This window comes from Rattus rattus, chromosome 6 (genome assembly GCF_011064425.1).
Source record: "Rattus rattus isolate New Zealand chromosome 6, Rrattus_CSIRO_v1, whole genome shotgun sequence".
Classification (NCBI taxonomy): domain Eukaryota; kingdom Metazoa; phylum Chordata; class Mammalia; order Rodentia; family Muridae; genus Rattus; species Rattus rattus.
This window is the reverse complement of record NC_046159.1, coordinates 25843566-25857449: the sequence shown is the minus strand read 5'-3', so window position 1 is coordinate 25857449 and position 13884 is coordinate 25843566. Positions and strand designations below refer to the sequence as shown.

The 13884-nt window shown below is 51.9% G+C and overlaps 1 protein-coding gene across 1 annotated transcript; it reads right to left on the bottom strand.

The window, feature by feature from the left end:
* Positions 1-3102: 3102 nt before the first annotated feature.
* Positions 3103-12565, bottom strand: Bid (BH3 interacting domain death agonist). The gene is made up of 5 exons (XM_032905760.1): positions 12503-12565; positions 11166-11379; positions 7042-7181; positions 5654-5866; positions 3103-4432 (listed from the first exon to the last, which is right to left on the bottom strand). The coding sequence occupies exons 1-5, from the start codon at positions 12512-12514 to the stop codon at positions 4421-4423; spliced, it is 591 nt and encodes a 196-aa protein (XP_032761651.1). The 5' UTR covers positions 12515-12565; the 3' UTR covers positions 3103-4420.
* Positions 12566-13884: the final 1319 nt, after the last annotated feature.

Genomic DNA, 13884 nt, shown 5'->3' with positions numbered 1-13884 from the left:
GTTTTCCTGACAAATACCTAAAGAGCGCCCACTTGCTGCACTGAAGTGGCCAGCGAGTATGGTCCTGAGTCCAGAGTGCCTTAGCAGGAGGGCCTTAGTGAGCATCACTGCCTTCTAGAAGATGGTCTATTTCAGTGTGTGTCACGAACCCTTTGGGGACTGAATGACCCTTTCACAGGGATCAGTTGTCAGATATCCTGCATATCAGATATTTATATTATAATTCATAACAGTAGCAAAGTCACAGTTATGAAGTAGCAACAAAATAATTTTAAGGCGGGGCGTTACCATGACGTGAGGAGCTGTATTAAAGGGTTGCATCGTTAGGAAGGTGAGAACCACTGGTCTCGCTGCACTCGTTTGGTCTGGTTCATGTACACTTCACCCAAAGCATCCCTGGTTCCTCTTGCCAGTGTTCCAGTCCCTTCGGGTGTCCTTGACTGAGTAGAGTGAAAGTCCTCGGAGCCTGGTCTTTTGAGGCTGCCACCACTTGTGAGCCTCTGTGCCAAGCCCCCAGCTAGAGAACAGTGCCTGCTGTGTCTTCTGTTCTAAAGGTGAGAGTGGGCGTTTGACCTTTTAAGTTCCACTTTGTGGAAACTACACTTTCTAGCTGAGAAAGAGTTCTCTTTCCCGACCTCTCCTCTTAGGTCTTCATGGAGTCTGCATGAACTCTGCTCACTAGTGTGCTGAGCCTTGGCTCCGTCTCACACAGCCATGATGTTATCCACTGCAGCACTGAAAGCCTCCACTTGTGAAATGGCTGTGACACGCCACCCTCTGAAGTGAGCCGTGTGGGTTGCTGTTCCTTTTGCTGATACTGATTTGAGCACTTAATGCATGCCAGAGGCTGGAGGGCTTTCACGCCCTACGACTCCTCCAGGTCCTGTCTAGACTTCCAGGTTACTGGGTAGGAACCACCAAGAACTGGTTCACCAAGTCGCCTAACTTGTCAGAGGCAAGGCAGTGAGTGAAAATTGCCGACCTCATCCCCGTCCAGTGCTTTTCTTAGTGACCCTACATGTTAGGCAGAGTCCCTGTGAACAGTCGTGTTCATTTACTGCACACAGCAGCCTAGCTGTGGCCTGTGCTCCACTGCTTGTGTCTGTGAGAGCACTGAACAGGCCAGGCTAAGTACCAAGGCCGCGTACAGAACACTGAGGAGCATGTATGTGTCGAGCCTCCCATGGCACTGTCGCCCCGTTAGGGCCACCCTGTGGTCAGTAGTGTTCTTGGTTAATGTGATGTCTCCTTGCTGCAAACAAGGTCAGGCAGCCTGACACAGGTGTCCTCACCAAGCATGCAGTGACAGGAAGGCAGCCACTTGACATCTTTGTTGTTGTTTTTTTTATTTGTTTGGTTTTTTTTTTTGTAGTTTTCCATCCCTGCAATGGCCATCAGTCCAGAGTAGGCACATGGATGAGTGGACACTTAGAGATACTATTTGGATTCTTGACACTCAGACTCAGGATTGACCAGGAAGTCTTCCATTTTGCTCGCCTGACAAGCGTGCTTCCTAGTGAAACTGTCACAGGACAGTGCTGTGTCCGTCAGAATCGACTCTGGGGTCTTACAGCTACCTAACCTTTACAAAGCTGCACAGAGGGCTGGAAGCTGTCCTCGTCGTCTTCACTCAGCCCTCCTCGAAAACCCGACTTGGCCTGACATGCCCCTGTCTGCACGTAGGGCCCTTCCCATGCTCATGTTTACACAGGCCCCAGCCCCTCAGCTGCTTTAGTGTCTCAGGTCAGAACCGTCTCAGGGACACCTGCAAAGCCGAGGCCCAAGTTAGCAGTCGGCTCAGGGGCCTCCGTTAGCACGGCTGCTCTGGTGCTGCCCTCTGCGTCACGGAATAAGCTGGTGACTGGACAGCCTTCAGCAAACATTGTGATTGGAGAAGCTGTTCACTTACTTCTGTGTGTGGCTGCATGCCGCGGTGTGCATGTGGGAGTCAGAGGCCCACCTATGAAGTGGTTTGTTCTCCACTTCGGACACGTGGGTCCCATGCTTGGTGGAAGGCACCTTGGTCCATGGGGTTTTCTTGCCAGTGCCACGCTTTGTCACTGTGAGATGACTGGTTTGCGGAGGCCTTCCCCAGGAGGGTGAGCTTCACACCTCCCTTAGTGAGGTCTGAAACAGTGTGTGGTGCCCTGTCCATGGGCCATCTGTGGGCCAGCACCGAAAGAAAACCTTTTTCTCCTCGACCTGTATTTCCCCTGCTGACAACCCATGTCCTTCCTTCAGACTAAAAGTGCCTCTTTCTCCTAAGTCCTTGATTAGACTCGGTCTGTTAGTGCTTCTAGTATCTTGTTCCCCAGGTACTGGGATGGCTCTCATTAACACAGCAGAGTCAGGTGGATGTAGCTATTACATGTTTGCCCAGGGTGCATGAAATCCTGGGTTCCATCCTGTGCATGGAATACATACCTGTAATCCCAGCACTCAGGTGAAGGCAAGACAATGTTCCAGGCCATACTTGGCTAAGAGCTAAAGGCTCTTAGATACATGAGATCCTATCTTTAAAAATGAAATTAGCGTAAGTGTTTAATTTAGGCAGCATTCATTTGCAGTGTGCTCTATCAGCTCTGACTGCTACTGTCTGATTTGCTCAGTTTACTGCTGCGAATTGTTCCGGCCCCTCCCATCCCATTGTCTTTTTGTGCCCAATCTATTCTTTATTAGCAAGTGACAGAATTCAAGTCTACAAACTGTACTTTCAGTTAGAAGCAACATCTTGGGGGGAAACACCCTGGAGGTGACAATAAATGAGATTTTATGATAACTGGCGACTCATCTCTTTGTGCACTATTCCTTATTTAGGGATTATTTCAAATAATGCTTTGTATTCTAAAAGTACATGCATCCTTGGTTTGCCTTTCAGTGTTGAAAGCATGATCCTAGGATCCAAAACCACAGCTCAGTTCCCGGTCAGCAGAACTAGTGAAATCCCTGGAGAAAAGCCAGCCCTAGGACGTGTGACCCCAAACAGCCGTGCTTACCGAATGATGCGGCCTGACGTGATGTCCAAGGTCGTTTCGAGATACAGCTCTCCCAACATCTTTTAAGAGAAGAACCTTTTATTCTGAAGAAACACTTTACTTTTTAAAAAAGATTTATTTATTAATGTATGATGAGAACACTATAGCTGTCTTCAGACACACCAGAAGAGGGCATCGGATCCCATTACAGATGGTTGTGAGCCACCATGTGGTTGCTGGGAATTGAACTCAGGACCTCTGGAAGAGCAGTTGGTACTCTTAATCACTGAGCCATCTCTCCCGCTCAATAATCAAATTTCTATCACTTAAAGTAATTCACACATTTTTAGAACAGAATGAAAGATATTCTCTGAATTAAAAATAATTTCTCAATTATACGCACACAAAGATCATGTCACTAAAGAAGAACCCACCAGGTTACAGAATACACCCAAGCCATTACAGCCGCCATGACTGGGACGAGGTCAAACCTAGACTACTTGCAGGCTGAGGTGCTCGTGCCTACAACCCCAGCTTTAGGAAAGTTTGGCAGAAGACTGACCCCACCTTTGAGGATACAGAGAGACCTTGTAGATAAAAGTGAAGGGGACACTTGGCTTTGATACACAGAATCTTCTGTGATGTTATACCTGGGGAAAGAACTTTGGTTCTTTGCAACTTTGCTTTACAACCAAGACGGTGTGGGACGTGACTGGGAGCCACCTTTTGTCGTTTGGATTACTGGCTGTTTCAGATCTTCTGTTCCTTCTGCCTTGACACTAGGCTGTCAGTTCTTTGCGTTCCCTAGCAAGAGCTTGATGATAACAGCTGACCTCACACAGACAAGTCGTGTGCCCGATTCAGTATGTTTTCACTGGGATAGAAGTCTTGGGAAAACAGCTGACCCCTGGAACAGCTAAAGCCCTGGGCAGGGTGGAGTGGGGTGGTTGGGCTTCCCACGGTTTGAGAAGAGCCATTCAGCTTTTACAAAGGCAGGTAGTGGCCTTGTGAGCACTGGGGTGTCCACTAGGCTGGGTGGACGTCACACTCCTAGCACCGTTCTCCTCAGAGAAGCCCGCCTGCATGGTGAAGACGGAGTTCCAGAGCTGCTTCTCACAGTCACGTCACATTACAAATCACTTTTCTGCCTCACAGCCTGCTTGTAGGTTTAATTTCCAAGTGGGAACCCATACAGCCGTAAGACAAAGGTACATGGTGTGGATGCCAGAGCTGGCGTCAGCCCTTCAGGTACACTCAAGCCGAGTGTAGAAATGTTAGGTGAGTCACCCTTGGGATTCCCACCACCTGGAAACAGGGAGACACGGCTGTTCTCTGGGACCTGGCTTCACTCCAGTGTCTTTTACAGTCACAGTAGAGTCCTTTGGAGGCAGCTTCACAATTCTTGCCATATCGGGGTTCAGCCAGTCGGGCTTCTGCAGGCACCCTCAGTCCATCTCCTAGGAAAGGAGCAGCAGAGTCAGTCTCCTTGTGGGACACAGTGCTTTAGAACACAGACACCAGGCTCTGGCTGTGGCTCAGACAACAGTGCCCGCCCAGCATGCAGAGACCTGTCCCCTGTGCCGCTCGCCCAGCCATCGGGGCGCACCTGTAGTCCTAGCACTTAGGATGCTGAGGCAGGAGGATTGCCTTGCATTCCATTGCCATCTTGGACCGTGTTTATTCCCCCCAGAATGAACAAACAACCCCCTCCCTCAAAGGGGGACTCCTGGGTAATGTTTCTGACATGTTCTAATATCACAAACATCCGGAAGCGCGAGTGGAGATCAGTTATCTCCACCCGGCTTCCACTTGGGTTTGCGTAACCAGAGCTAAGACTCTACTGGAGAGTCTGACCTAATCCACCATCCTTGGGAAGCACAGGTCTAAAGAATTTATGAGCCAATGGGATGGCTCACTGGGTAAAGGCTTATGTTACCAAGCCTGCTGACCTGAGTTCAATCCCCAAGACCCACGCAGTGGAAGGAGAGAACCACACCTCTGATGTATGTGCTGTGGCACACATGCTCCCCCCCCCACACACACACAGACACACAAGTGTAGTCCCTTGTTGATTACACATAGTACCTGGGGCTGTGAAGATGGCCCAGAAAGATCTATGAAGGCCTTTAGAGCTGAGTTCAGATTCCAAGCACCCATACAGCAGCTCACAATCACTTAGGACTCCAGTCCCAGAGGATCCAGCACCCTCTTCTGGCCTATCCAGGCATCAGGCACACAGGCATACATTCAGGTAGAGCATCAATACACAATCAACAACTGCTACCCCGGGGATGGAAGGGAAGGGAGGCGGCGGGAGCCCAGGGCTTGCCTGGCCAGCTAGTTTAGCCTCAACAGCAAGTTCCAGATGGGTAGAGGGAGATAAAAAGACACCTAATAATGACCTCCGGCTTCCATGTGCACGCCGCACACACTTAGGTTTGTGACAGCAAAGAGTAGCCCAAGGTTGCTGAGCCCTAGGTCATCTGTCTAAACGCTCCACGTCTCCCCCGCTTGCTTGGCTGCCACCAGCAGCGTGAACAGCCTCGGCTCTCCTCTAAACGGTCTGCCGTCTGCGGTTGGTCAGGAGGGGAAGGAGGGGCAGAGGGGCTGCAGCAGAGGCTCTGCTGGGTTAGAACAGGGTAGGCAAGCAGGCAGGGGCTGGCGTCACTCATCCTTACATTTCTAACCAAGTCCCTCACGTAGGAGAAGAGGTTCTGGTTAATAAAGTTCACGGTCGTGCGGAAGACGTCACGGAGCAGAGATGGTGCGTGACTGGCCACTTTTTTGGCCAACAGCATGGTCATTATCAGCATGGCCTTGTCGTTCTCCATGTCCCTCGGGAAGGATGTCTTCACCTCGTCGAGGGCTTTGGCCAGGCAGTTCCTTTTGTCCTGCACATTAAAGAAGACAGTTTACTGATGCTCTCCTTCAGAGAGACTGACCAGGTCAGAGGAGGAAGCAGCCTCTCAGGGGGGACAGCTCACGAGGGCCTCTAACTCCAGCTCTGGGGGCTCTGATGTCTACACACACACGTACCTGGCAAGCATGCGCTGTACTCACACGTGAGGTGCGCACAGACACATAACTTTAAATCTTTTTAAAAAGCGGAGAGGGGAGTGCACGCCTTTAATCCCAGCACTGGGGAGGCAAAGTAAGGCTGATTTCTGAATTCAGAGTCAGCCTGGTTCCAAGACAGCAGGGTCACACAGAGAAACTCTGTCTCAACAAAATAAAACAAAAATGTAGAGAAAGTAAAAAATCTACCCCATAGGAGGAACCCAAGGCTGTTCACGGGTGTTTCTATGTTTATGACAGCGGCTGGAGAGTGGCAGGTAGAGTGCTGGCACAGACAGCTGTGTGGAGGCAGCCATGGTTTCAGCTGGTGGAAATCCTATGATCAAAATCTCCCTCCTCCTTCCCCTTCACAGGCAGGTACCTCATAGCCCCAGGATTTGGTTCTCATTCCCTCTCCTCTCCTCCCTCCCTCCCTCCTCTCCTCTCCTCTCCTCTCCTCTCCTCCTCCCTCTCCTCCTCTCCTCTCTCCTCCTCTATTCTCTCACTCTCTCTCTCTCTCTCTCTCTCTCTCTCTCTCTCTCTCTCTCTCTCCCCCCCCCCCCTCTCTGCTTTTTTAGGAAGGACCCGGTGCTGAGGAACAAGCTTTGGTCCTTCACAGCTCTAGGGACTCTGATGTCCTCACACACCCCAGCAAGAGGTGGCATTGTGTCAGTTCCCATGTGCAGACTATAACCACACAGCCGAGCAGGTGAGCATGTCACCCCAGGGAAACGACGTCGAGTTCTCCACAACAGAAGACTGAGTCTTTCTGTATGGATCAGGCACTTCGAGGATCTTTCTGAGGCCTGTCTCCCTAAGCACTGTACTCCGACTTAAGGGATCCTAAATCTCACCCACCTAATTCCTTTGGGAAGACCATGCTGATGGGCAGTCAAGGACAGGATTCACTTTCTGGGAAAGACTCTGGTTCAACAAAGGGAACTGCGTCCCCCCTCCCCCCCTTCCCAAGTGTCCTAGAAGAGGAGCTCACAGACCAGAGTCGTGCACTTACTTCCTCTGAGAGGCTGCCGTTCATGAACTGTGCGGCCAGTTGTCTCACCAGTGTGGGCTGGATGCTGTGGTCCAGTTCATCACCTGCTTGGGCGAGATGCCTGGCAATGTTGTGGATGACTTCATCCTGACTTTCAGAATCTGAATGTTTAGGCAGCGAACAGAAACAAGACTCAGCAATGGCTCTGTTAACAGCCTCACGCCCAGTGAGGACCATGCAGGGCCTCACCCAGGGGAGGCCTGAGAAGCATACCCTGGCTGGAGAAGCAGGCCTGTCCCAGATCACATGCTTGCTGCTGCTGCAGGGTGGGGAGGGGGGCTGAGCCGTGGCACCCCTGAGCCGTGGCGCCCCTGAGCCGTGGCGCCCCTGAGCCGTGGTGCCCCTGAGCCGTGGCGCCCCTGAGCCGTGGCGCCCCTGAGCCGTGGCGCCCCTGAGCCGTGGCGCCCCTGAGCTGTGGCATCCCTGAGTCGTGGCATCCCTGAGCTGTGGTGCCCCTGAGCCGTGGCATCCCTGAGCTGTGGCACCCCTGAGTCGTGGCATTCCCTGAGGTGAGCCAGCCACCAGCCTGGCACTAGGGAAGGGGTCTTGCAGTCAGTGACAACTCAGTGTCTGCTCTGCTGCATCTGGAGACCACACATCCTTCCCCTCCTCACAGGGCAACAGCATCGCTGGCCCCTCCTCCCAGTCTGCTCACTCTGTAGGTGTCCAAGGCTACACCCTGTCTACACCCCATCTACACCCTGCTGGTAGACTGCCTGGGACTGCCTGCCCTGTCTCCTCTCACACTGTCCCTTCTGCAGCTTCCTTATGCGGCCTGCACCTCCCCATGGTCTGGAGTCTGCGGTGTCATCATCTCTGTCCCCTCCCCCGCCCCCTCTGCTCCCCTTTCTTTCTCTTTCTGGCACTTACTATACACCTGTTTACCTATTCCTCCTGTCTGACAGGGCTGCTTGGATGTAAGCGTCTGAGAAACTGGAATTCTGTTTAGATCAGTGCATCTTATGTGTATGAGTGTTTTGCCTGCGTGTACATCTGTGTACCACCTGTGTGCCTATTAGCCACGGAAGTCAGAGGAGGGTGCAGGATCCCTGGAACTAAAGTTACAAGGGTTATGAGCCACCATGTACATGAGGGAATTGAACCTGGGTCCTTTGAAGAGCAACAAGTGCTCTCTTAATCATGGGCCATCTCTCCAGCATTCAAAAAACTAGTTTTAAAATCTCTTGGTTTACTATCAGGTACCCAACACTTAAGAACTATGCGTGATTGGTGTGCAGTTGGTGCCCAGTAAGTAGTTGCACGAATGAATGAATGAATGAATGAATGAATGAATGAATGAATGAACAGATTTGTACGTAGTTCCTAAAAAGTACTCAACAAATATCACTAGTTTTGGTTTGTAACTTCCCTATGGCTTCCTATTTATCCTGACAGGGACATGCTCCCTCCCTCAGTCAGTTGTCAAACAGAACCTCACAATGCAGGCTGACCAGCTCTCCTACCCTGTACCTCAGAACCAGGAAGAGGCAATGGTGAGGTGGATCCTGAGGGACTCACTTTATGGAAGTGGCTAGAGGCCCAAGGTACTAGCAGTGAGGGGAGGAGGGCCTTCTGTCCTGTGTCCTGCCTGTGTCACTGCAGCTTTAATGCAGAGTGACCCAGCCTCAGACTAGTGGGGCAATCGTCCTAGCACTCAGAGTTACTCCAGCCCCTCAGTCGATGCCTGTCACATGGCCACCAAGCCACCCACTCTCAGCAAGGCTCACTCTCTTCTGCTTGGGTGACAGGTGACTAAGTGGCTTCCGGTTCCCCGTGACTTAGTTCCACTACTCTTCCAGTGCTCCAGGCACACTCAGCTGCTCACTCACTTGCTGAAGCCACAGCTGCCCTGCTTCCAAGTCTGATCAGTTGTCTACGAAGCCTCGGCAGCCCCACGGTCACCTCCACAGACACCCTGACTTAAGCCAGGCCTTGAAGTCAAAGGCATGGACTGACGCAGAAAGAGGCGGGCACAGCACGGGGCGAGTGACACCTGCACACGGCCAGAGCCTCTCCTGACCCCCCCTCCCCCCGTACTCCCTCAGCCTTTCCTGGACTGCCTGGTGCTTCTCTTCAGCGTTGGCCTGGCCAGATGGCTCACTGGTGGGATTCGAAGACAGTCTGTGGTGAAAGCTGGCTTGTGGAGAACAGCCCCACACCCCAGCCTACCCAAGATACCTCCTCAGGGCACTTAAAAAATGAACCACGCTTGGCAGAAGCAGGAAGAGCTCTGGGAGTTCAGGATTAGCTGGTCTATGCAATAAGTTTCAGGCTAGGCAGGGTAACACAGCGAGGCCCTGTCTCAGAAAAACATTAATTAGCCAGGGGAAAAAATAATTTAAAAAAGAAAAGCTAAACTAGTTGCTAGTCTCCCTCACAACCACCAGAGGGCAGTGAAGCCCCTGTGCCCGGGAGCAGAGATAGCAGGACTTGGAACCAGGTACCAAGTCTGGCTTTGAAGACTGCTTAGCTGTTAGTTTGCTTCCTTGCTAGTGACAAACCCCAGGCCTTAGAAAAGCAGAGCACTGCCTGTCTCAGACTTGCACCCCCAGCCCCTGGCCCACAAGACTGGAAGGCCTCAGTCTAGGGCTCAGAGGTCCTGGAGGCTTATGGGGCAATGATTCTAACCAGAATCGACATCACTTGAGGACCATGGAGATGACTCGGATGCACCTGCTGCCAAGTCTGACAGCCTCGGTTTGAGCCCCAGAACACACATGGTGGAAGGAAATCACCAACTCTCATTCCATACACATGCTAGGGTATGTGCATTCCCCCACAGACAGGCAGACAGACAGACGTGCATTTAAAAAAAAAAATCATTCTCCAGCCCAAGTAGCAGAGCCCCAGCCTGCACACTCTGAAGAACTCCTCATATGATGCCATCTCGCATGCCGCCCACAAGCACCCTGAGCGCCCGGAGCATCCCAGACTCTTCAGTTGCTGCAAACACAGCAGGGCAGCAGGGGGACCTCAGAACCGAGGCTGAAAGACAGCCAGGGCTCAGGTCAGGGACAGGTAAAGTCTAGGTGCAGCCGAGCGACACAGGCTTAGCAGGAGGTGACTGCTCGGTTGAGTCTTGCTCCCGAAGCATGGGCAGTTTGATCCGAAGTTTGCCATGTCTCCCTGCTATGCCTCAGTTTCCTTATCTGGAAATGAGGCTCAGAATATTTCAGCACTCGGGTCATCTCTTTAGGTAACAGCAAGTTCCATGTGTGACAGTTTCATACAGGAGGCAAAAATGACTCTAACGGCAAGAGTTTTCACAGGATTGAGAGTTCACCTAGCCCACACAGGGTGCAGTGGGGCTGCTGAGTGTCCCCCCGGGACTAGCAATGTCCCGGACCTCCCAGATCTGAATGGCAGGATGAAGGCCTCTGTCTCGCTACTTTCCAAAACTCCACAAGCTGAAGCTGGTGGCACCCCTGGTTTATAACATCGCGACCAGCGTGGTGATTTGAATATGCTCGGCCCAGAGAGTGGCACTGTTAGGAGATGTATCCTTGTTGGAGGAAGTGTGTCACTGTGGGAGTGGCCTTTGAGACCCTCCTCCTAGCCATCTGTAAGGCGGTCTCTCCTGGCTGCAGTTGGATCAAGACGCAGAGCTCTCAGCTCCTCTCCCAGCACCATGTCTGGCTGAACGCTGCCATGCTTCCTGCCATGATATTAATGGACTGAACTTGTAAACCAGCCTCAGTTAAATGTTGTTCTTCATAAAACTTGCCTGGGTCATGGTGTCTCCTCTTCATAGCAATGAAACCCAAACTAGACAACCGGTTTCCGGTCTTTGGCTGTGTTATAACTGTTCGGGACTTATGTTAAAAAAAAAAAACACATTTTAATATTGCTCCAGGCCTGAAGGAACTTAGAACTCATCCGGAGGAAGAACTGTCTAATTAGTTGTCCTGATACAGGAGGTGGTGAGCTGGACAGTAGTGGGGGGCAATCAAGCAGAGATCACAGGACAGGCGCACACACAAGAACCTGCCAATATAAGGGGAGAGACTGAACCCCAAAGACCCTCGTGGCCTTTAGGAGTCAGCAGAGCCTTCGTTTGGCACGAGGTGCACAAGACCAGGACCTACCTGGCTCTATTCTTCCATGATAGAAGGATCGGCTAGCCCGGCTGCCATCTGTCTGCAGCTCGTCTTCACGGTCCCCCTCCAGGTAAACCTGCACGGGCAGCTCCTGCCCCAGTACCTCCAGCTCTTGGTGGAAATCACGGTCATTGTTTCGGAGAAAGCCGAACACCAGCAGGTTTGTGATGTGCTCGGCCCCCAGGCCTGAGCCATTGCTGACCTAAGGTGAAAAGGGAGTCGGTCAGGAAGGTTCACAGGAGCCTGGGTCAGGGCACAGTTGGACCCGAGTCCCACTGGCCTGTGAGAACCAATAACTCCGAGAATCCGAAAGCCTTAGTCAGAGGCCTATGGCAGAGAAATAGTCTGTGGCACGCGCTGTCCAGTAGAAGACACCGCGGGTCATCTGGCCACCTTCTAGAGAACCCTCCTGAAGACACCCACAGGGGAGGCTGCTTGGAGGGAAAGGTCCCAGGGACACTGCCTCCGGGGCACCAGGCAAATGCTGTCACTTCAGTCACATCCATGTTTATGTACAGGACTGAGCCTGATTGCACGGGTGCTCGATAAACTCTAAGGCGGAGGCAGCAGGGAGGGTCTCGCTCACCGGCCTCTCTGTCAGATCTATGGTGTGACCAAAAGCAGCCCTGGGGGTTGCTTAGCAACAACACCTGCACCACGAGGCCTGCAGGACAACAAAACTTAGAAATGAAACCTGCTTCACTTAATGTCCCTCAACTGTGCACTCAATAGTTATAATAATACTAACTATATTAATTTACCATAAAAAGAAAGCCTCAGAAGGTCAGAGACATCTACAATAAGATAACAAGCTCTGACGTGGGGCGGGCATGTCAAACGCCGAGATGGAAGAGAAAATGTCAGCATTACACTGTGGTCTCAGCCAGATACCACCTAACTTCTGTGTCCCAGCTTTCCTGCCCCGAAGGCAAGGCCACTGGGGAGGAGGGGCACAGGAGCAACCCACTCTCTAGGGGCCCTGCAGGGCAGCAGGAGACATCAGCAGGCTAGAGAACACTATTGCCAGCACCCGGCTCAGCCCCTGACTGGGACAAAAGGCAGCCTTTCCAGATCTTTTCTGTCCAGCCTCTGTGCTGCGACACATGGCAGACATGTGTTCTATGTCCGCCAGGCTGACGGTCACGCCATTCCGTTTTTCTGGAAGAATGTCCCCATTCTGTACCAAGTCCCTATCAGATGCCAATGGAGTGAATTCTGTTGGATATCTGAGGCGCATCTTGGCGGACCGGCCAAGTGAGGGGTCGGGTTGCGTCGTTAACAGGGACACCCAGGAAGAACAAGATGAGAAGATGCGGGAGTCTAACCTCAGAGTCCATGACGCAGGCGTGTAGCTCCAACCACCGCTGGCTCACAGAGTCCAGGGAACCACCTGAAAGAGGACATACACACGGTGTGGGTGGCTGCTCCCGGAAGCGATGCCTCCGTGGGGCCCCATGGGGACACAGGACGCTGTCACATCTGCAGCTGAGTCACACCCACCCACCAGCATTGGCTCTCGGCTCAGGCTCTCCGCACAGAACCAGAGCGGCGGCCCAGTGAGTCAGGTCTGCAGTCTTCCTCCTTGAAGCCTCAGCGGGCGCTGAACTGGGCATCCCTGGGCCACTTCTGCAGAACTCAGCTTTGCTTCCAGTGAACCTGACCAAGCTTCTACTCACACCAGGATCACAGGTCTCCCAAACCACCAACCGCTTCCTCTTTCTACCCGCAGGATGAGGCGGAGCACACAGTATGTATTCCAACTTAATGGGAAGAAGATATAAAGTCATTTTGAGCTGGCCAGACAGCCTGGCTGGTAAAATGTGCCTGTCGTTCAAGTCTTCCGCTCTACCAGGACTGACTGGACCAAAGTCATTTAAGAACTGCACTGAAGGGGTTGGGGATTTAGCTCAGTGGTAGAGCGCTTGCCTAGGAAGCACAAGGCCCTGGGTTCGGTCCCCAGCTCCAAAAAAAAAAAGAACCAAAAAAAAAAAAAAAAAAAAAGAACTGCACTGAAGATGCCCAGGGCGGCTTTGTCCAGTGCAGAGAGAGGCTCTTACAACTAGGTGCTCTGATGGGCTTTGAACTTTTGCACTTTGATCCCTTCGTTAACAGGTGAAGATGTGAATCTTTGTAAAGGCCCTGACCCTGGAGGCAGAGCCCCCTGACACCATAGAGAACGTGAAGGCCAAGACCCAGGATTAGGAGGGCACGTCCTGCCCAACTGGCAGAGGCTTGTCTTTGCAGACAAGCGGCTGGAAGACCACTGTGCTCTCTCTGATCCAGAAAGACTCAGGCCTGCACCTGGTCTTCCACTCTTCGGCCTGAGTTTCCGGTAGGCACTAATGGTATTACTCTACACTAAAACCATCTGTGCATTTAAATTTAGAAATTTTAAGTTTCAGTGCAGCCAGGCTTGGCGGTGCACACCTTTAATTCCAGTACCCGGAGGCAGAAGCAGGCAGATCCTTGAGTTTTCGGCTAGCCTGGGCTGCAAACCAAGTCCCAGGACAGCCAGGACTAGGCAGAGAAACCCTGTCTCGAAACCTGTCCCCTAGCCCCAACAGAGTTTCAGTAATAGCTGAACCTCTGTTTAAAATGTTAATAAAGTTTTTGTCGCATGGTTAAAAAAAAGTATATCCATTCACCGTATATACTGTTACTGAGAATGCAAATTAGTATGGCTGCTTTTGAAAATAGCATGGAGGGC